This window comes from Rhipicephalus microplus, chromosome 8 (assembly GCF_043290135.1).
Source record: "Rhipicephalus microplus isolate Deutch F79 chromosome 8, USDA_Rmic, whole genome shotgun sequence".
Lineage (NCBI taxonomy): Eukaryota > Metazoa > Arthropoda > Arachnida > Ixodida > Ixodidae > Rhipicephalus > Rhipicephalus microplus.
Genome location: NC_134707.1, coordinates 19720661 through 19743438, shown reverse-complemented (window position 1 = coordinate 19743438; position 22778 = coordinate 19720661). Strand labels below are relative to the sequence as shown.

General features: G+C 44.9%; 2 protein-coding genes across 2 annotated transcripts; both read right to left on the bottom strand.

The window, feature by feature from the left end:
• Positions 1 to 4090: 4090 nt before the first annotated feature.
• On the bottom strand, positions 4091 to 12775 carry LOC142768407 (uncharacterized). Its single transcript, XM_075870377.1, has 4 exons — positions 11913 to 12775; positions 9919 to 10190; positions 7385 to 7563; positions 4091 to 4625 (listed from the first exon to the last, which is right to left on the bottom strand). Exons 1-4 carry the CDS (start codon positions 12222 to 12224, stop codon positions 4312 to 4314), a joined length of 1077 nt encoding a protein of 358 aa, XP_075726492.1. The 5' UTR covers positions 12225 to 12775; the 3' UTR covers positions 4091 to 4311.
• Positions 12776 to 14265: 1490 nt separating this feature from the next.
• LOC119165723 (uncharacterized) lies at positions 14266 to 21408 on the bottom strand. Its single transcript, XM_037417806.2, has 4 exons — positions 20946 to 21408; positions 18179 to 18474; positions 16112 to 16302; positions 14266 to 14525 (listed from the first exon to the last, which is right to left on the bottom strand). The coding sequence occupies exons 1-4, from the start codon at positions 21267 to 21269 to the stop codon at positions 14266 to 14268; spliced, it is 1071 nt and encodes a 356-aa protein (XP_037273703.2). The 5' UTR covers positions 21270 to 21408.
• Positions 21409 to 22778: the final 1370 nt, after the last annotated feature.

Here is a 22778-nt window from a genome sequence, read left to right as displayed (position 1 = left end):
AACCCCAGGTGGTCGAAATTTCCGGAGCCCTCCACTACGGCGTCTCTCATAATCATATATGGTTTTGAGACGTTAAACCTCGCATATCAATCAATCAAATCAAATCATCTCCTGCATCATTTTCTCCGTTTAATGGTGATACGTCGAGAGGAATATTCCTCTCATGAATTATCATAATCGGAATCACACACCGTTTTGGATTGCTCAGCAGCTGGGTAGAAAAAAGGTAGTGATGGAGCAAGAAAGGTAGTAACAGATGCAGTTACTACCTTTTTCATTACAGTGACTGTTTACTGAGATAGGTAGTAAACCAGCCGCAAAATATAACGGCTGCAGCTAGTAACTGTTTACTAAGGTAAGTAGTAAACAGGTTGCAAAAGAGTAGTAATGGTTAGAAAAAGGTAGTACGCGCTGCAGTTACTACTTGTTTGCTTCCAGTTGCTACCGTTTTACTTTTTTCTAAGGGTGTATTCACTTCGTGTTAGGGGCCTGACGAAGGAAACCGGTGTGCCACTCGAACACTGTCTCATGGCTCCCGTAGTATGCCTGCCACCGTGGCAGTGGCAGGCGATAGATTGCGACGTGTCTTTCCTAGAGGTTACGAAGCATGCACCAATTGCACACATCCAGACATACTTCCTTGAACTACAACATAAATACGCATGTCTTGAGTTCGTTACGGATGCTTCAAAGTCCGACACTTCTGTCTCGTACGCAGCTGTCCTCCCATCTTTTTCGGAAGCTGGCGTCTTGCACTCTCATACAAGCATTTTCACTGGCGAAGCTTAGGCGATACTTGTGGCGGTCAAACACGTTAAACAACTGAAACTAGACGAGGCATTATTATACACAGATTCCCTAAGTATAGTAAAAGCTCTGACAACTCTTAAAAAGCACAAGAACCCTGTCCATGTCTCGCTCTATTCGCTCTTATGTACAGTCTACTCATCTAAGCAGCATGTTGTAGTCTGCTGGGTGCCAGGACTCCGCGATATTCAAGGCAACGTTCTGGTGGACCAGCTAGCTGAATCCGCCAACAAAACCGCTTCCAATACATCGATACCAGTTCCTGCACACGACTTCAAACCTTTTTTTTAACGAAAGCTCAGAGGCTATTGGCAGGTCACATGGGACACACAGACATAATAATATGCTGCATGTGATCAATCCGCAGCTTGGTCATTGGCCGCCAGTATCAAAGTCACGCCACACAGAAGTAATATTCACAAGGTTAAGAACAGGACATACACATACAACACATTCATTTCTTTTGTCTGGGGGAGATCCACATTTGTGTGATAGATGTGGAGAAGCGCTCACCGTACTTCACATTCTGATCCAGTGTAGAGAATTAGACACGCTAAGAAGACAACGCTTTCCATTGCCCTACCGAGAACAGATACCACTTCATCCTGCAATGTTCGTCGATTGGGAACCACTTTTCACACATAAATTGTTGTTACCTGTTTTTTCAGAGAAGTTCGTACATTTCATATCATATACCCGGGCATTCGGTAGCACGACCTCTCCAGAGAGGTCTCCCCTGCAATGGCTGCACTCAACAAAGCACTTTCATCACGGCCCTTTGACGCAACAGAGTGAACTATCGAGGCAGTTGTGCTAATGCCATACATGTCCACTGTGGTTTTCATTATCACAAACTTTCGTCATCCAATAACACCTCACACTTTTCACGGCATGGTCATGATTTTATAACTTCTATGTTTTTACCCACCTTGGGGCGAGAAATTTTAGGACCCTTATGCAGCCGCTAATCACAATCATTGTTCACATCTCTTGTCTCCCGAACCGGCGCTCTTTGGCCATCAAATGGCCCTTGCGCCACAAAGCACCAAACAACATCATCATCATCAAAGTAAGTAAAGTAAGTAAGTAAAGTACGTAAATAAGTATAGTAAGTAGGTGAGCAAAGTAGGTAAGTAAAGTAAGTAACTAAAGTAAGTAAGTAAGCAACTAAGTGCCTGGAAACTGTGGCACACATCCACGCTGGGGGATTGGCCAAGAAACGGGTAGTTCCGACAAAATACTGTTACTTTGTTAGCTAACGGTTTTTAAGCTATGAAAAAAGGGCAAAAATTGAATGAGAAATGAACAATTAGAAATAATTACTATAGGAAATGAAGCAGATGGTTTCACCATCAACAATCAGTAAATGAATGAATAAATCAATTAGGAAAAAAGGTAATTTAGAAGTAATATTTGGCCCTACAGTCAGAATCTTTCGAAGCTTTCATAAACTCCTGCAAGGCATCAGCAACTTTTCCGTCCGTGAACCCTATGGACAAATCTCTCAAACAAGAATGAATGTTGTCCCAACGTGCCCTATTTTCTTTCTTGTCCGGACATCTTTTTTGTCTTGGCCTCTTTTTTTGCGCTACGTTTACTTTTATGTGGTACGTTTCAGCGTTGACGTCCGTGACTTTCTGCGCGACACTAACGCGCTATCAGTGCACGAGTTCATGCTGTTCCACAACGCGGGCAGCCCGGTCCGGGGTGGTCTTGTGCTTGTCCGGGTCCGTAAAGTGCAGCAGTTTCTTTTGTATTCCTATATGTGGTCAGTGGCTTTGGCGGGCCCGGCTGGCATTCCAAGGAAATGTGGTGGAGGGTTGCATGTGGTAGTTACATTGAGAAAAGAACGCGGTGCATGGTTCAGGTTATATGCGGGAAAGAAAACGCAGGGTGCTTTCCCGTTATCAAAGTGCCGGTCTGGAGGCGGCAGCCGATTATTTCATGAAAATTGACCAGCAATCGGTAGGGTGGAAGTGTCGTCGGCGTTTGGCGCGATATGCCTGGGTCATCTCGTTGAAAGAATGCATGTGCTTTCTGTAAGAGCCAGACTCTGATTTCGCCCCCGCCTGGTTGAGGAGACCTCGGACGTGGTCATTGGTAGTTTCGTTGTTGGGATTTCCTTAGTGACCATGCACCTTGATCAGATCCGCACGGCGTGCGGGGTTATTGGTGGCCGAGCTGAGAATGTGGAAAGCCGTTACTCGTGGACTCGTCCTGGCGCAGAATTTAGGATCGCAGTTTCCAAGCTACAAAAGACTCACCGAGCACCTGTGTGTGTGCAGGCAAATGCGACCGTCACTTTTTCCGAGGATGCCGTAGTGGATGACGGAGGTAGTTCGAGTTACAATGTGGTGTACCGTGTTCAATGTGTTAGGCAACTGTGCAGTTTCGTTACAGATTTACACTGTACGTAAGGACAGAATCGGCTTCTACACTTGACAGTCACCTTAACATGGTGGTGCTTTTCGACCAGACGTGGTCATCAAGCAAAAACAGACTTTCAGCGTATACTTTTGTTCGCTGCTTTTACTCATTGCTTCTACGCCATGTTATGTAATTTGCTTTATTTATTCGTTTCCCTTTTCTATTTCCTCGACATAATTTTACCCACCTGACTAAATGTTTTTATTAAAAACTGTGACGTACAAAAAAACTACCATCGTCATCGTGAGCAATAATGTTGCGCAAATACCCTACGGCGTACTTTGACATATATATTGGGTTTGGATGTTCTTCAAATTATATATTTAGACCTCAATGCATTCACAGGTTATTTACTACTGTACTGACACGTTAGTTCACAAACTATGATAAACGCTCACTAACACTGCTCGGCGAAAACAGACTTTAGTGTTACTGGAAAGCGTTTGCCTATTTCTACCACAAATTTAATTATTAATACCTAATCATCTTATAACCAACTACATAATTTGCCAGACAAATGATTTAATATTTCACGGAAGAGCAAGTTTAATTCTCGGCCAATCAATATAAGGCAGGTATGCAGGAGCTGGCACTCTTGCAAAAATTTTATAGCAGAATGTTGTTTCTTGGACCATTCTTGGTAGTAAAGTGTAGACGATGCGGAACACTCAAAATTTCATCGTTCTTGTTATATCAGAACATTATGACATCTTCCCTATGCGTTTCCCACTCCGCTATTTTCATTTTCAAGTACAAACACTTGCGCAAATCTCGTTGGGGTTCCACCAATACACAAAACACATCCCCAACTACCTCGCCTTCTTTGGCGGGAATCGTAAAAATGCAGCCTCAAAAGTTCAAAACTCCGTCGAGAATTTTCGCTCGTATGGGTTTATTCAAAATTTTTACGTCATCGTCAACCGTTCCTTTCCTAATCTTAACTCTGTACCTGTGATGTCTTCGAGACACAAGTTGCACAGAGGAGGACGTGGTCGCACAGTTTATCACAATTTTTTCCACGGGGCTGCCCAGGTGCACCCGACTTTTATCAGTCTCACCTAGACCGCGACAGTGTTCTCAGTTAAGGTACGTGCAGGAGTCGAAGAAGGAGAAGAACTTCTGGCCAGCGAATTTGTTGTTACGGTTGTTCAGCTTCATCTGGAGATCGTTGATGTCGTTCTCGCCCGCCGGAGGCCTGGAATCTGCTGCCAATGGTATGGGCGACGTCGACAACGGTGGTCCAGCGAGCAGAGCGAATCCGGGCGAGGTCGGTGCGGGGGAGCTCGAACTGGCATTGCTGTCGTTGCGGGTCAGTGTCCTCAAGGAAGGTCTCGGTCTTGATCTCAGCGCTGAAGCGCGGCCTCTCTTCGAATTTGCGGACTTCTTGGCTCCTGCGTGAAATATCGGCAGCAGTGCAGAAGTTGGTGTTGAATTCCTTGTTCTTTGAGCCCGGCGTGGTCATACTTATAGACTCTGCCATGTTTCTCACCAAGTTGACTACTATCGGTTGCCTCTAAAGACTAGATATGCAGTAGTCTTGCAAGGTAGTACAACGATTATGGTTTTTGCCGGCTGATCGGACTGCTGATCAGTGAGTTGTCGGCTTTATCAGGGACGCAGCGGTCGCCTTCTAATGGCCGCTAAGTACTAGGGGCCCTACAAGTTAAACAACAACAGATGGTGTATATTCCGGGGTGGGGGGGGGGGGGGATCTGTCTCGGAGTGCTTATTAAGCATATCGTGATTTCGGCTTGTGATATTCCGTAAGTTATTCTTACGCGTAAGTGGCCCCGTCATGGAGCCAGCAAAAACTGAAGGCTCAAAAGACGCAACAATTTTATTCAAATTTTTGTAAGAGGCAGAATGACTTCTCAAATATTGTTCATCATAACGTATGGGAGTTTTGCGTCACTAGGTTGCGGTGTATGATTATGAGGCCCACCGATGGCAAAGCCTTTGGATTACCTATTGGGGCTCTCTAATGCCGAGCTGTAATGTGTGTCACTAGTGTCCCACAAAATATATAGATACTTCAATACTTTGATTTTTCTTGGGACCTTCTAAACACCCCAACAAGTCGCAGCCATCTCAGACATCTTAGCAACCAACAACGCCCCACCTAAGTTTCGTTAATAGCGCACCATCTTATGGAAGTCACTGCCTGGTCATTTGCATTCTCATGGAGCAGGTAGCGCAGCATTAGCATTTAGAACTGGAAAGCCAACGGGATATACCTTGCTCCAAAGTGTTACTGATGTCTTTACGAAAACTTTATCAACTTTTTATTTAATTTTTTTCTGGCTAACGGCGAAGAGTTTAAGTATAGTTACCGAGAGTACGACGGGGCGTATCTACTTCAAAAAGATCTGGTGGATGACAACACGTCGGAGGCACTAGTGCTCTAATATCAGGCATGATCGTCACTGATTTATTTATTTTTCAACTACACCATTTCAGCTTTCTTTTGATGCAGGAGTCCTAGTACTCATTTTTACCGCGAACTTGAGAATTTTCAGGCGTGTGACATTCACCTAATTCATTCCAGGTGATATGGAATTTCTCGCAAGACAACGCGTTGCTAGACGAGTTGGTATTTGCTAGCAGACAATTTTGTACCACTTAAGCACAATTACAAAAAACATAAGCTTATTATGAAGATAAAAGTGCCATTTCCTGCCACTATTTGGTATATTTCATCACTGGTCTAAAGAAATTAGCCAGGAAAGCGGATGACCCATCCGCACGTTTTCAACACACATTAATTCATTCTCCTGAATAAATCCTGTTAAGAAATTGCAATTTTGATAGTGCTATACGCAAGTTTTGAGAAACTTCGTTTAACCCTGTAAGTCAAGTTGGGTGCACTTTGAAGAACCTCAGGTGGTCAAAATTTATCAAGCCCTAAAATGCGGCATCTGCCACGACCGTCTACTATGACGATGGCAGACGCAACCCTAGCGAAGCCGTTGATTATTGCACAGAATTTTCCAATTGCCTCAGTACTTTAGTTAGATGGCATTTGTGCTCCAGTAGCCCCGCCACGGTGGTCTAGTGGCAAAGGTACTCGGCTGCTGACCCGCAGGTCGCGGGATCGAATCCCGGCTGTGGCGGCTGCATTTCCGATGGAGGCGGAAATATTGTAGGCCCGTGTACTCAGATTTGGGTGCACGTTAAAGAACCCCAGGTGGTCGAAATTTCCGGAGCCCTCCACTACGGCGTCTCTCATAATCGTATGGTGGTTTTGGGACGTTAAACCCACAAGTCAAATAAATTGTGCTCCAGTAGCGTACAGGTCACCAGATCCGGTATTCGTACAATATCATGTTGGGAAAGTTCTCCGTGATGTTTAAGCTATCTGAAACACCAGCTGAGCAGCAAATAGAAGGAAAACGTAAGAAAGGCTCACACTTTAGCTGGTTTGATGCACGTTGAATTCACCTAGCGGGATCAGCATAAGTGCTTCTAAATTTCACTGATGCTAAGAGAAAGTAGCCTTTGAAAGTAGTTCCCAGCTGATATCCACGCGCGTCTACGTAAGCGATCCCCCTCCTCTACTTCGCTTCCGCTCCCTATTATGTAGCAAGCTCTTGCGAAACTGGTATGCTCGAATCTCATTCATTCATGCTTCAGATAAATTTCCGAGCTTCTGCACGTGACAGTCACTATAAAAATATGATTGACTTTTTCTCACAATGATTGCACCCCGCTATTTGCGCAAGACATCGTGGTCGATTTTCAGAGCACCGGGAGCAAAAGCAAGACCTTCGAGATCTATATTTGAAGTAGGTGCATATGATGAAAAATTCAGAAAAAGTAAGTTCTCCGAGAGCTGTGTCTGACGCTTAGAGTTGTTGCGCTTGCTCATCATAATCGAATGTGCTTCCATAACGTGGCCAAAGCGTTTCTTGTGGGTTCGTAATGCACCACGCCACGAAGAGAAGTGGGAAACTTTGAAGAGCATATGCTCTTCGCTGTTTTATGGCCCAAAAAGCTTTGTTGCTGACATATTGAATTTTGGTGCCTTTTCGGCAAAGCGTTCTCCCAGCCCACCCCACCTCTTAACATTGTCGATAGTCTCCAGAGGCTAGAGCTTGTGATGCATTTGCTCAGGATCCCACGGCGTATCAAACAAAAATATTTATATCTGTACCTGCTACATGGATTGCGCTGCGGCCCCCTCGAGTCATTCCACGGCCCCTACGTGATGTTCCGGAAGGTCCTGGTATACTGCTCGCACTTGGAATGACCCTTGACATGGAGGCGCTACTCCCGGTGCCCTCAAACGTCAAGTCTTTGTTGCACGAGTCATTGTCGCTGAACGGCTGGTACCTAGAAAGCACGACAAGAAAGTTTTATAACAAAGATATGTTAGTCCTGTGGCAGGAATTGAAAGGTTACGGCACTGTTGTATCGATTGCATTACAGTAGTGCAATTGATTGGGCTATTTGGCGCTCTTTCATTTTGACAGGGTAGGACGTGGACACAAACGGGGTCACTCGTAGAAAGACGCGAAAAACACAAGTGCTCCAGCAGGACCAGTAATCGCTACCATAGCGTGACTGAAGTTCTGAAACCATTTGACCAATTACGATATGGGCCAAACTTCACAATTGTACTTGCGAAAGAATACGAAATTCAGTTTTTATATTCAAAATTGCATTGTGAAGTAAACGCCGTGCGACGGGAATGATGCTCGGCTTTGAAAAGACAATACTAAACTTTAATCCAAGACATTCATAGATCGTTAAGACGGGCATTGCAATGTTTTGTAATAATTCTGCAATCAAAAGTTATGTTCCAGAAAAGATAAGGAAAGGTTCACGGCAAATAAAACTAAAAAGGATGAGCATGGCTAGTTTAACCTATTCCGTCCTGCTCAAAGTTGCGCAGAATCTACTGAACGCCGTATAATTGGACGACCAAGCAAGTGTTAAAATAAAGGAACGGGATGAAAATCGTACTATCGTGCCACACATACACAGCTGTACAGAAGTTGCTCCATGGCCTAAACAACGTTGCGAAGGAGTATGACGCCAGGGTGGTACTTTCGGCCCCCAAAAAATAAAAGTTACGCTGCCGAATGGACAGCAAATCATCTTGAAACACAAAAGGTCCGAAAAGACAAGCATGCAGCGTGAATCGCTACCTGTCCTATGTAGAATGCGCGAAAGGTGTTTACGAAGAATTGTTGTCCTTTGGTGATATCTACATAAGTCGGACAGGAATATGTATAAATACCAGGTTGCAAGAGCACTCAAGATCGTTAGAACAAATGTAGTGTGCACTAAACCTCAACATTCTAGTTTTCGCGGTTGCGCTCTTCTTCTTTGATTCACCTATTCTATGAAAACAATTTGTTCAAATCACCAGGAAATCAATGGAGGCATTATCACACTGGGATAGGCGCGTAAAATTATCTAAACGCCCACTTCGTCACTTTAGCAGAACTTGAATTTGGATCTCCTCAAAACCCACCGGGCGTAACCTATTGTACTTTCTTTTAGCACATTGTTTATCTTCTTATATTGTCTTTTCAGGGGCGAAGCTCCTCACGCCATGGGTCGTATGTCCCATGTCGATGTCGTCGTAGTAGCCGCCTATCGTTTAGTCTTTAGAATGTCCGTTGGATGGCCGTACTTGTATATGATGAATATTTGATGAAAAGATGCGAGATGGCGCTACGTGGAGTGTTCACTAGACAGACGGACGAACAGTTCGACAGAAATATGGACGAAGGGACGGCCAGACAGAGGCACGGACGGACGGACAAAGAGGCATAGAGACAAACGCGTGGACGGACGGATGCACGGATGGACGGAAGCTTCGTCCCACCCATCATCATTCACTGCTTGGATATGCTGTGGTTTTTTTTTTCACCATACCCTAGCCGAGAGTAGCCAGATGATGTGGCGGATGTTACACGTGAAACTTTTGTTTTTAGTCAATTGCAGTTGTGACTTGAAAGACAGTGCCTGTATTGTTTGCGTCTTTCGTCTAGTGGCCGTATATGTGGACGAAGCCATATCCTGTCAAAATGGCGTCGAATCCCCACCACCGCGACCGAATTTGGATGGAGCTGAAATACATGAGGCCTGTGTTCTTAAATTCGGCCGCACAATACGAGAGCCCCGGTAGTAGAAATTTCCGCAGACCTCCATCCCGGAGTGTCTCGCAATCATATTATGCCCTTTCGACGTTAGACCTCCAATACTGACATTGTTATTAGGTTATTCTTCCCGGTTTTTCAATTGCGAATTGATACCTACACCATGTTGCAGCCGCCTCAGCTTATTATAACGGCAAGACCATCGCTTCAATCGTAATGTAGTTATCGAATATACACAAGTGCAAAAATACGAAAATTAAACACTGGCGGAGAGTTTAACTAAATATATAATTGTCATGTGTTTGCTAAAACAGTATTGCAAGGGTATTTAGATTTGCGTTAGGAGCATTTAAAGTAACAGCGCAGCACGTGGGGCAGTGGAACACATTCGACGCTGTGCTGTCCGGCGTGATTTAATGTCTGGCATTTGGAGCTCATTTTCCATAATGACTACTAACTTACTACCCAACTAAAAAGTCCATTTCGTTCAGGATTTGGTGCTCTCGCCACACCCTGCCACACCCCTTTCCCCTAATTTTAGGCGTAGACCAATGCACTGACAGACAAATTCGTTTACCTCGGAGGAGCCGGCGGGCACATGAGCGGTCGCACGGGGTTAATGAAACTGCTGTCGCGCCTCGGCAGCATCGGCGGCGGAAGTCTGCGTCCACCTCGCGCGATGAAGGAACCCCTGCCGTCCCGGCAGTGCAATTTGCGTCGCTCTCGCACCAGGGCTCCGTGCAGCTGCACGTTCTCGTCTTGCAGAGTGCGCAGCTCGTTCCGGAGGCAGAGCCTCCTCTCCACCAGCGTGTCGGCCAGTGACTCCATCTGGGTGATCATCTTGCTCACCTGCAGGGGAAGCTAAGACTCGTATATAAAAAAAGAAAGACTGCTTCCTTTTAACTCTTTCTGAGGCTGGGTACATGACTGTGAACACCCCCATCTTCCGGCTGTTTGAATCATGTAGGGATACAACTCCACAACGTTGCTTGTTGAGCGAGTTGGGACACGTCGTTCATAATGGTATTGAACGCAAAAACAAGACAACAGATGCGTGGTCCTTTCGAATCAATTCAGTTGAAAAAACGCACTGCATCTTCGTCCTGTCGCTTGTCTTTTTATCTTGTGTTTCCACTCAACACCGTTATAAATCAACTAGAGACTAAGAAAAGAGTAAGACATTTAGAGCTGTGGATGAATCGAACCTCCTGGATAATAAATATGTCCCGATTTAACGTCATTTAGCAGTTTACAGTTACTCAAGTCATTCTACGTTTGACGACTTATTCGACGTCCTGCTTCCTAGGAAGATTGTGTAAATAAAGTATACTTATTTTGCTCAAAATGAGCACCACCAAAGGTCAACTTTCGCTACATTTCTAGTGTGACAATTTTTTTTTCATCTGTTTTAAAACGTCAGTCCTTATTCCCGGATAAAGAAGTATTTATTTGCAACATAATTAGGATTAGTGTTTTGAACACATATAAATTTACATAATGTGATAACATTTTGTTCTACAATAGAATATTGCGTGCCTTGAATTAATGTCATGTCCAGTTGACAAATCACACACATTACAGGGGGTGTCTGAACCAAGCCTTGGTCTTGCAGCGACAGCACATTCTGCACATATTGGGCAATCTGACACCTTCATGAAATCTTGCAGTCATGCTCGGTAAACAAATAGACTTCTTGCACAATTTTTTTTTCCAGACAACGGGCGAAACAGACACGGATGGGTGCAAACTCCCAACTCAATGTATTACCGAAATGAGGCACATATTTAACCTAAAACACCAATGTCACAGGTGCACAGTGTGACAAGGTGCATCAGCTACTTCTTCACCCTGTCATTTCCTTTTCTGTCAAGGATATTCACGTCATTCTCATGCAGTTGCTGCGCTCCTGTTGTATTTGAGTCGCCTCGACAGTCTCTTGTGTGCGCTGATCACCGTCATCAAAAACAACAGTGCACTCTTTTTAGAACATTTTGCAGCCACGCTCGTCACAATGGCTGTCCAAATTTCCATTGTTGCGCCGTTCCAACCGGCTCGCATGTTCATGCTGGCGGTGGTTTAAACACTGATTTTTTAAACGAACGTTGAACCGTCTCTTGGGCTCAAGAGCATTGAAGAGACATTCGTCTCTCTATAACCATTTCGTACCCCATAATTCTATTACCTCGATCACTTAGCATTCATTTTCACTGCGCACATTTCACCCCACTCTCAAGGTTTTATTACTCATATAGGCCACCTATAATAATATATACCCATTTATTATAATCATCGTTCACATCTCTTGTCCCATTACCTGGCGCTCTTTGGTCATCAAATGGCCCTTGTGCCACAAAGCACCAAACATACCATACTTATATATGTTTGACGCGCCTATATTGCGCATAATTTTAAGCCCTTATGCACCTACTTAACACAATCATTGTCGACATCTTTATCCACATGAGCTTGTGCTCATAGTGAAGAAAGTACCCTTGCGTCATGAAACCCCGTATATCACCAGCATCTTTACAGCTGGCCCATGCTTCCACCCTTGTATGAAAGTAGACTTGCCTCCAGCAGGGCTTTCTTGAGTTGCGGATGGTCTTCGGGAGGCACGGTGTCCAAGGAGTCCTCGACGGCGACTAAGTGGTCCTTCAGGACTGCCGCGTGCTCTTTGTAGGCGGCCAACGCGCTGCTCGGCCCACCGCCGAGTATGCGGTACGGAATGAGGCCTGTGCTGGGACCAGCCTGCGTTTTGCTTCGCACGGTGCACAACGGTGCAGTCCGTAGCGGAAGCATCGGAGACAGCCGCGGTGGTGGTGACGGTACAAGTGCGCCCGCCGTAGCATCGATCAGGCTTGACGGCAGCTCGATAGCGCTCATGGTTGCAACAGAGTAGACTACTTGGGGCAAATTTTGTTCGCGTCGGTGCAGACCTAACCAGCTTGTTCCATAGAGTTTGGTGATGATGATTGGATTTTTTTCTTTCACGTGGCGCGTGCCTGAAACGGAGGATAAAGACAGAATTGTTAAGCAGGCCGTTGAGTTCTTCTCAAGAAAATTAGATGCCGCTAGTAACTTCAGGTTTCAGACAGTTAATACACGAACCATAGTTTTGCGCAGTTGGCAGCCACGTCAGACAGACGAGACCTGTTAATTTTCGCAGAGCAGCTTGAAACAGCGATGGCATATTTTGCCACTAACGTATTTGCTAGAAGTATTATTAAGTGCGATTGAGTGCTTTTGCTCAACACTAATATATGTGGTGGTTTCATACATTTTTGTTGTTGGGTGACAGCATTATCGGCATTAAACGAGCCCTTATGGCTGAAACTTACTTATTGACGAGCCGTCAAAGACGACTCCGCAGTTACGATGATGATAACGATGTCCCTTCACATATGACTCGTACCCACAACGGGAGATTCAACAGACACCCCTTAACCATCATTCCTGTGGTCGAACCTGCTTATAACAATACCAGTTTTAACAATATATTGTGGCGAACTTTCGTGTTTTTTATGGTGAAATAACGTGTTTACTAGAATACCCCCATGTCTCGCCGCGGTGGTGTAGGGGCTTAGGTGCTTGGTTGCTGACCCGCAGGTCACGGGATTGAATCCCGGCTGCGGCGGCTGCATTTCCTGTGGAGGCGGAAATGCTGTAGGCCCGTGTGCTCAGATTTGGGTGCACAGAAAGAACCCCAGGTGGTCGAAATTTCCGGAGCACTTTACTACGGCGTCTCTCATAATCATATGGTGGTTTTGGGATGCTAAATCCTACATATAAATCGTCAAGAATGCCCCCATACCGCATATTTGTGGTGTCAAGCTAGCTTTGGTTCTGGCTCCGCTCACAGGAATGCCGCCGCCCTCAGGGAGCGCTCTATAGTGGCATATATGGACATGCTTTTCTATGGTTGGCACTCATGTTGGCGAATGGTGGGTGCTTTCTGATTTCTAACATCTCTCCATTTGTAAATTTCCGCATCGCTTAACATCCACATATACAAAACCAACCATTTCATCACCAATCATGTGCGTTGCTAAAGTATTTTTTATTGTAATAGCTACTAGCCGCGTAACCTATTGGTCGAAATAGTTTGTACGCATACTTGTAATTAGGTACGTTTTATTAAAGAAATTTTTATTTGATTTCATTTAAATTGATTTCAACTTGATATTCGCCTTCCTTGTGAACGATGAGTGTTGCCATGGGACCAAAAATGTAACTAGTAACCATGACGAACTCAATATTCTTCATTGCGACCGATGAGTGCTGTGATGAGCACAAGAATATAAGTTGTAAGCATCTTGAACTTGACATTCTCCTCCTTTACGAATGATGAGCGTTGTCGTGAGTCCAAGCCCTTCATTATGGCGCCTCTCATAATCTTGTATTTTCGGGACGTAAAACTCCGCAGAATATTACTAGGATATGGTTCAATCATTGTGTCACGAAAATAGTGATGTGTATTCGTAGTACAATTTCTCGGCGATTTCGCTGAACGCACTCGCGTCTTCGCGGTACAAATATAATCGACGTTCTTCCCTTTTCGTCGTATTCAAAGTAACATTCGCATGAATTGATTGAACCTTATATATAGACGCTCGTGTCTCCGGTCCAAAAGTGAAATTTTAGGCACGTACAAGAACATTGTGGGCGACCCTTCCAAAACTGGAACACGTGCATGCTGCGTCCATCCGCGTCATTGTCGTGTGGTCACACTCCCGTACTTTACCTTTGTTGCAGGAAACTGTCTTCTATAGACACGTTGTGTGTGATTCGACAGAGGCGTGGTGTTATCAGCAGTGTCCGTTCGAAATAATGATTGTACAGTATCCAGAATTTAGCGTGTTCATATGGGGTAAAAAAAAAACGCAATCGTTCTCGTGAATTTCTCGCCTGGTCCGAAACTCTGACATCAGTTCTGCAGGCTTGCGCCGTTCGAATCAGTTGGTGGTTGCTGCTGCACCGATGTTGGAGATTCAGAAGGCGTTGAATCCTGGGCCGGTCCTGAATCGGCCTCTGTGAGTGCGCTGTTCAGTGTGGCTACGGCAGGCCTACTCGAGCCGTCGCTATTTTCGCCGCTGGTCGTCGGTGTTCTCGGAGGCCGGCGTAATCTCGACCTCTTCGTGGATCCGCGACCCCTTCTTGGGGCGTTGCCCGTCCGTCTATTCAAGCCTGCGATGTTTGTATGTGGGGATGTGACGTGCAAAGCAAGAAGCTTGAGCCGAAACAATAAACGCGATACAAGCTGCCTTGTCTCTGCGCACTACGTCTTAGACTAAACGTAAGCACGATCGAGAGAAGCCACAAACTAGCCTCCATACAGAAAGGTCTACCTAACGATCGTTAACGCCGCGTTTTGCCCTTCAACACACTAAATTAGATGCCTGTACTAACCCTTATTACCACCTTCTCTTGGGGAAATGAACGCAACCATTATTAGAGTGCATATGTCTCTTTTCGCAGGAGTGTAGGCAGCAATATATTTCGGAAGGAGGAGTTCGACACCCGTTTATATATGTTAGTGTACATGTTCGTATGCATTCTGTCGCACTCAGGATCAGTTACACCTTGCGAGCGCGTCACCGAACGCGCTTCAATATTGTACAGCTGTCAACTCTCATGTCTGGAACGATGGAGCGTCGCGCTCGGAACAGCACGAGCGCCATCTGCCGTCGCTAAAACGCCACATCTGAGCGTGCGCGGCAGAAGTGAAATGACTGCCTTGCATTTCCAACCTTATTTATCTTCGTGGCCATGATGACTGTTTACAAGCTGATATCACCGCAGCACGAACTGATGGCAAGCGTGCAAGCGAGTAGGGGCGATGCGCACTCACAGGAACGGCCGAATCGTCTCCTGACAACTCTGAAAACACGTCAGGATTGATGCAACTGTGCGTTAAGCCACACGCCCCCAAATTGTACATCATAATTCGTGTGATAGTACGTGTATCCATACGAACGCGACACGGAAAAAAAAGTTTTTCAGGGCAACATTTTGGGCAAGCTGGTATTTCATGAATTGAGCACGACTACCAACGACAAGAGCACGGACAACAAAGAAGACAGAGCCATCGCAAACTTTCAGCTAAAGTTATTGAGCCACTGAATCTATTTATACATTGACGCAGTGTACCTTACCAATGCGCACACATGGATTCTATATAAGAACTGCGCATATGTGTTCACTGAATAAAACAAACAAACCTTACACGCAAAAAGCCGCTGTCAAGAAGACAAGCCTGTTTGTCGGTGAGGGCCAGTGATAGTGAACTTACGCAAGTGTCCCATCATTTTACAACCGCCTCGGCTTCTGTGCCTTCGCGAAATAGCTACATTCTGCCACGGGCCACAGTCGCGCAAAGATTAAAGGGAGATAGACCACCACAACCTGGAGAGTCTATCACCAAACTTGTCCTGCCCCGCCTCCCGTCCCCCCGACTCAGTGGTTTTACGTGAGGTACCTGAAAAGAATACGTGGTTCTCTACTATAATCATATTGTGAGTGTAACATTTCGTACGTGTTTCTTGCAAATTATTTTGTTTGCTCTTTGTCGTGGTCACTCTTCCGTTTCGTTTTCAATGCTGCTGCAAGAGTAGGTGTTGAATGTTCTCGGCATGTGCACTTGTGTTTCGCGGAAAAGTGGGAATAGCCAAGCAACTATATACTCTGCAGCTTTTATCCCATTATTCTCATTCTGTAAGCGCGTTATGTACCAGCTCTGATAAATAATTCGAAATTCAATTCGAAAAATTCACCTGTCATTGTACCAGCGACGTTGCTTCCACCACGCCAATTTCGGGTAGACGCACGCCCTCTTCTGGCAGTCACAGAGGGACCGGGACCACTTCCCGCGCTGGCGATTAATCTGCTGGAGGAAGCGCTGCCCGCCATGCTTTCGTTCATCAAGTCCACCAGGGAGGAATCGCTATCGTTTATTGCTCGGAACCTGCACACCATGAGATAAAGAACAGAAGCGTGCTGAAAAATGTACTTGCAGACAAGTTTTGAATGACGCGATGGTTACAGAGTACGCGAGCGTGGGTGCCGATGATTGTGGTCCCTCAACTGCGTCCAAGATTTCCATGTGAAAAATCTGCAACGAGCAACGTTAATCCCTCTTCAGTAGGATGCTATTTTAACGAGCACGAAACACACACTGGTGAAATATTGTCTGTTTCATGTTGTTTCACGTGTGGATCACCTTTCACGTGAACCAGAAAGTGCGCAAACGTTAAAGGTGCCTTGCAACACGTTTCGAGCGTTGTCAAAAAACGCTGCCGATCGGTAGAAGATTCTCCCGACAACACGTGACCCAAATAATATGGCGCAGCATGCTGCCCGGAATTCACAATAAATTATCAATATCAGCTCAAAATGCTTTCGTTTTCTTGACAAATGACGGAAGTTCCTCAAATTTCACATGTAGCAAACGCATCTATCAGCCGTTGGCTGATTTGAGCATGGCGCGCTCGATCGTTACAGAGATCGCCGCGGGAGGCCGCAACTTGTCCACATGTGAGCGCGATCACTTCGAAAAACCCGGGCATTCAAAGGAAAAAAAGTACTCAATGTCACGAGGGGCGCGTAACGTATTTCTTTGCCCCTTTCATTCCTCTCTGCTCAGCTTGTAGCGTTTTCGTCGGGACGAGAGAACAGCATTGGCAGCGTGCGACAAATAATTGTAACTCCTATCGTGCAAGACGGATTCTTATAATTTTGGGGGCATTGGATTCGTGAGGAAATAAGCTCTTCCTGTGAATTCATTCCGTGGTTACTTGAGTAAATGTTTCAGGGCCCCTTTAACTTATTGCTATTATTCTTATGTGAAAAAAAAAAAACTTGAGATGGATTTCAGTCACAAATGGCTGGCTGAAACAGCCAGAACAAACAGCAACCAATAATTGTGCCGCAGAGCCATTGCTTTCGGTAGCGAAGCAAAACGTGCGCCAAACCACACTGCTTTCACGGAGGGGTGCAGTTGCGGAAGGACTCGCTTTAAGACTCACTCCATTGTACGGAACTGTTGCCTGCTAGCATAGTATCGAGTGCTGCTGTCGCTGGGGCTACAAGACCTGAGAACTTGCGTGATCGGCTGAGTACATGAAGCTTCTAAATATATTTCTCATCTCAGAACGCAAAGCTTTTAAAAAACAAAGAGAAAGAACTGACATGCAATACAGAACTGGGGCAGACAAGTTAATACATCAAAGGGTTCTGTTTACGCTGTGTTTTGAAGCCGTGTAGAAAGAAACGCGTGGTTTCATTCTGCTCCACCAGGTGTCTCAAAGATCTCTGCTTGTCGCAAGAAAACAGGGTGCTCTTTAAGAAAGTTCATTCAACTGTTTTCGAATAAAAAGTGTGAGAGTTACTTGGTCCCTGCTACAAGTGTATTTGCCATCCAATATCATACTGTCACGTGCACCGGTTGATTCCACGGAAGCAACCTCTACTGAAAGTGAACAGGATGCTCCTTTTTTGGGGAACTGTCACTGCATCAGAGATGGCACAGCAGCAGAAATCTGATCCTGAGTTGGTGCTGGTGATCAAGTACTTACAAGGACAACCCATTGACCTTCCTCGTGTCTTTTCCCGAAGCCCTTTGTCCCGAAGCCTACCAGGATCGACAACACGTACCCAGTATAAATCTCAACTTGAACCAGAATCCACACCATTTCTACCGGTTTCATTTTTAAAAAGGTTTCTTCGCGAATGTTTGCGAATGTTTAGAAAACCGGGTGAGAGCTGGACGCGAAACGTTTGAAAGAAAAGAGTGCAGCTCCCCACTCGTGCCTTTAAATAAAAATGAATGTTTGCTGCTTTACCTTGTAAGCAATGGTGGACAAAAAAACGACCTCATTGGGCTGTACAGTGTGGCACTGTCGCGGCGGGGAAGCAGTGGAGGTAGAGAAGGAAGAGGAGGCGGAATCGGTATGCCTCTCCCTCCGTGCAAGAGAGGGCCGCCACGACCCCGGCTCTGGGATTTGCGTCGCTCGTAAACCAGCGCCCCTTGGAGGTTGGCGTTCTCGTCCTGCAGCGTCCGCAGCTCGTTCCTCAGGTTGTGTCTCTTCTCGCCGAGAGTTTCGGCCACCGCTTCCATCTGAGATATCATCTTGCTCACCTGCGTGATTAGTTAGAGCAGCGGTTCTCAACCCATGAATGTTTCGAGAACCCGTTTTGGACTGGTTGAAGTGATGAGGCACCTCTCGCAGTTAGAGAACATAGATAGGGGCCGCAAATTAACGCAGTATGCTGCGTGAAACGGGTGCCTTTTATTCTCCTTCAGGAAATAATTGTCGAACTGAAGCGGCAGGCTAGGTCTATCTCATGAGCTTTCCAGTAAGTTGGATGGCCTGCTGTCACATTGAACTTGTTCATAGTTATGCTTGCACTTGAAATATTTAGTCCTAAGAAAGCATGCTGGCGTGCACGTGATGAAGAAAGCTCTAGAGCTAACTCCTGAAGAAGGGCAATCTAAGTCAGGTCTTCCCCAGTGTACTTATTGTGTGCGGTGAAGCATAGCAAAGATTAGAAGCCGCTGTTATCACGGTATTTGGCAAGTCTTCAGAAAAAAAAGGCTTTTTCCTTTTAGAGATATGTTCCGCGCATCCCCAAAAACGGCTACTTGAAATCAATTTGCGAACCACCAAGGCTTAGCAACACTCTCTACTTATTGTTGCACCTTTGGACCCTCAATAGGATGGATTGCTGGGCGTGCCGTCAACTCGTCTTAGTTCAGTGGTACGCAAAAGGGCAGGATCACAACAGAAATCAACACACCCTTGTTGGGGCAAAAATTGCTCAAGTTGTTCGGTGATACTGTAGGGTACACTTTAAGAAGTCTAAAAAGACCCCGTTTTTCCGATGGAGGCGGAAATGTTGTAGGCCCGTGTGCTCAGATTTGGGTGCACGTTAAAGAACCCCAGGTGGTCGAAATTTCCGGAGCCCTCCACTACGGCGTCTCTCATAATCATATGGTGGTTTTGGGACGTTAAACCCCATATATCAATCAATCATCAATTAAAAAGACCCCGCTGATTCACTCTGTAACGTCCTCCTAAAGGGGGGTGACCGACCGTACAGCTTGTGACGTTAATCCAGAATGCGCACCGATTCGTAGAGGCTCGTACGCATGCGCTAGAGACTTCGAGTTACGTAGGTCCTAGTAGGCGTCTTCAAATATGTGACGTCACCGCTAATGATGCGAGAACTTCAAGTTGCCGTCGCTGCCCGTATATTTTTGCGCGTTGTCTCCCTTACTAGGAGTCTTCAAGCAAGCTTGCTGTCTTTTATATCGCGAAGAAGCAATTTACTCACACGGTAATAATCCTTTTGTTCTTCAGTGTGGCTTTGATGCACGACTCACGAAACACACGACAGCTGGCTCAGATCCCACGGACGTAAGTGTCGATTTTAATCCATCGCAATATAAGTAATTATTATTACACTACAACTAGAGTCGAAATTCAATGATCCATTCTCTTTCTGTGGCTTAATTTTCTGTTTGCGCTATCTTGCAAAGGAAAAGGACCCTCGAGAAAAAATCTCCTTTCGTTCAAGCATCGTCAGTGTTGTAACAAACTAGGTATTGAGTTTTGTATCCCAGTCCATAGAATCGTGGTGATTTGGGCTAGTTGGTCAGTGATCACAATCGTTCTGAGCTCACGGTATAACAATCGTTTAGTCTATAGGCTATTTTATGAATGGGTTTGAGTGAGACCATAGTACGTTGTTACCCTTTCTGTTTTATATCATTAACAACTAAACAAACAGTGTTACAGCAGGCGCATACGCTTGAAAATATGTTGGTTGTTGCATACGATGGTATACACAAAAAAGTAAACATCGTTTTAATAACCCAAGATGGCGGCATCCGGATGTTCAATAAAAAATAGTCAATACTTACTCATACCTCTTCATTCATGAAGCAAATGGTCCGTTAACAGCAACCATCACAGTTAAACCAGTTGCGAGAAATAAGGGAGTCGATATTGAAACGTTATTAATGAAAGAGCTCCGTTATATATGCATGTTAATAAGTCAAAATGATCTTCATAATATTAGAACCCCTATTTGTACACATCATTTCATGGTTCGCCATGGGTTAGCTAACTTTGTTGTTGATGTCTTTCTGAATGCTTTTTTTTTACCCAGTCCAAACTGTTTCCCGCTTGTTTTTTTTTTCTTTATTATAACAGTCCTCTACAGTTTTCGATAATATGTGTCAAAAACTCTTGTGTACGCTGCAGTCTGTAAATGTATTTATTTGTCTTACTCACTGCCTGCTGCTGTCCTACGAAGGAAGGCTCTCAACACGGCTACTCATTGTAGTAGCTTTTTGTGACAGCTCCTATCTTTTCATTCTTCGAAATGTGAATAAACTTCATTTGCTTTCGTCTGACTTGATTGATACGTAACGGCGTCAGGGGTTGTAAAACCAACAAGCATTCATACTTCAGAAAATTCAATCTGTAAGTTTGCGTCTTCGTTTGTATACAAGTAGTTGACGAGGCCACTAGAAAGTTGTGTGTCCTGGCTGACTTTAAGCAATCCGTTTGTGTTACTCAATGATCAACTACAAAGTACACTCACCTGGAGAAGTGCCGTCTTGAGCTCCCTGTACTCCTCGGGTGGCACAGAGTCCAGGTTATTCTCTGTGGCCACGAGACCCTCCCGCAACAAAGACAGGTGCTCTTGGAACTCGGCCAGAGAAGGGCTCGATTTTACCGGCGTGGCCAGGACTCTCTGGCTGCCGCTGCTAGCCACTGTGGAGGTGGCCGCGTCCGAACACGTGCTCGTGGAAGCCTCCATTTCAGCGGGTTCTTCGGCAACCGTTGGCAGCTGCGTTGGTTCCGACGATGCCTCCGCTTCTGATACCGGCGCTGCCGCTCCATCCCGCTGTTCGGGGCTGCTCATGGTCTTAAAAATCGAGTTCCCAAGGTTGAATTTTGTCCAGTATGCCTCGCTGTCTTCTTGTCGTTTCCCCGGTTAGTGCCACTAACCCACTTCGGTGAAATTGTGAACAGCTCAAGATTGAGACCTTAGAACCTGGTGTCGGGAGGGTAGATCAAAAGCTGTTGTAGCTTCACAAGTATCCCTAAACTATCAAGAATTGTCACTTTCAAACGTGGCCTTAGGTGAACCGAGATATTCTTCGTGAATGGAGCTGTAATCACGAAGCTTCTTTCATAATTTTAACTAATTCACCAATATTAAAGAGTACTAATTAGAACTGTATATTTTGAAGACTTCTGCAAAAGTTCCATGTTCTTCGCGAATCCCCCTGGGTCTGCGCGACAATTTCCTGGTTATTCTCTTTACTTTTCGCATGCACAGCGAATGTCCTCGGATGTACCTAATACCTCTGCAGTTGGTTAATTATTCTTTATTGTATTTTGACATCTATTCAGCCTGATGGAATTATTGCGGACGATATATATATATATATATATATATATATATATATATATATATATATATATATATATATATATATATATATATATATATATATATATATATATATATATATATATATATATATATATATACAGGTAAAAGTGATACGCCGATCACTGGGTAGGAGAGCCGAAACATCTTCTTCCATTCATGCTGTTCTCATGTTTGGTCACCGCGTTTCTTTCACCTTCGACTATTAGCGTTCCCGACAAGATGGGGTTTTATCCAACCTTCAATTTTATATATAATTATTCTTATTCGACGAGATGTAAGTGACCTGACTCTGAATTTTCCGAATTTTAGTACACTGAAAGCTTGACTTCTAAGGTATGCAGATAATCCTATTTTCAGTGTTTGTAGTGTGTCAGAGATATGTAAAACACTATATGTAGAACACTGGGAAGGCAAATATGAAGCAGTGGTCAAGAAATTGTATGTAGCGGCCAAGCAGTGGTCAAGTACTGGTCAGCTGTGGGAAACGGAAAATGAATAAACGGTCATTTCTCTTCCTCCCAGTGAGTGCATCGTCTGTTGCTTGGGCCATCGCTCGTCCTGCTGGCGAATACGTGACAGCATACACGAAGAATTCACCAGCACGAGAACATCTGCCACTTATTGTTATGCTTAAGGAAGAAACAATTTTGCTGAAATGTTCAATCAGAGAGGAATAAAGTGCCACATTTGTTCATTTGTTTTATACACCCATTGTTTGACACTTGGTTTATATACAGCTAGGAAAATCAGCTAATAACACCTGGACATCGTAGTATGCAAAGAGAGCAGATCAAAGATATGTGGCTGTGAGTTTGAAAACCTATTTTGTGATATATCACATTTGCTGGTAAACGAGCACTAGATGTGTAAGCTTTTTTGGAGATTTATTACATCTTCGGGCATCCAGAGCTTTATGCGTTCGCAGATATCTATATGATGTGTGACAGAATTCAGTTATGTACGACGGTCATA

What these genes read in the sequence shown, in the direction of transcription:
- LOC142768407 (XM_075870377.1), bottom strand. Translation starts at nt 12,224, where the DNA reads ATGAGCGCTATCGAGCTGCCGTCAAGCCTGATCGATGCTACGGCGGGC. An exon ending in TCAAGAAAGCCCTGCTGGAG is followed by an intron (nt 10,191 to 11,912) that starts GCAAGTCTACTT and finishes CTTCCCCTGCAG; the next exon opens with GTGAGCAAGATGATCACCCA. An exon ending in TGCCCGCCGGCTCCTCCGAG is followed by an intron (nt 7,564 to 9,918) that starts GTAAACGAATTT and finishes CGTGCTTTCTAG; the next exon opens with GTACCAGCCGTTCAGCGACA.
- LOC119165723 (XM_037417806.2), bottom strand. Translation starts at nt 21,269, where the DNA reads ATGAGCAGCCCCGAACAGCGGGATGGAGCGGCAGCGCCGGTATCAGAA. An exon ending in TCAAGACGGCACTTCTCCAG is followed by an intron (nt 18,475 to 20,945) that starts GTGAGTGTACTT and finishes CTAATCACGCAG; the next exon opens with GTGAGCAAGATGATATCTCA. An exon ending in CGTCGCTGGTACAATGACAG is followed by an intron (nt 14,526 to 16,111) that starts GTGAATTTTTCG and finishes CAAACATCGCAG; the next exon opens with GCTTGAATAGACGGACGGGC.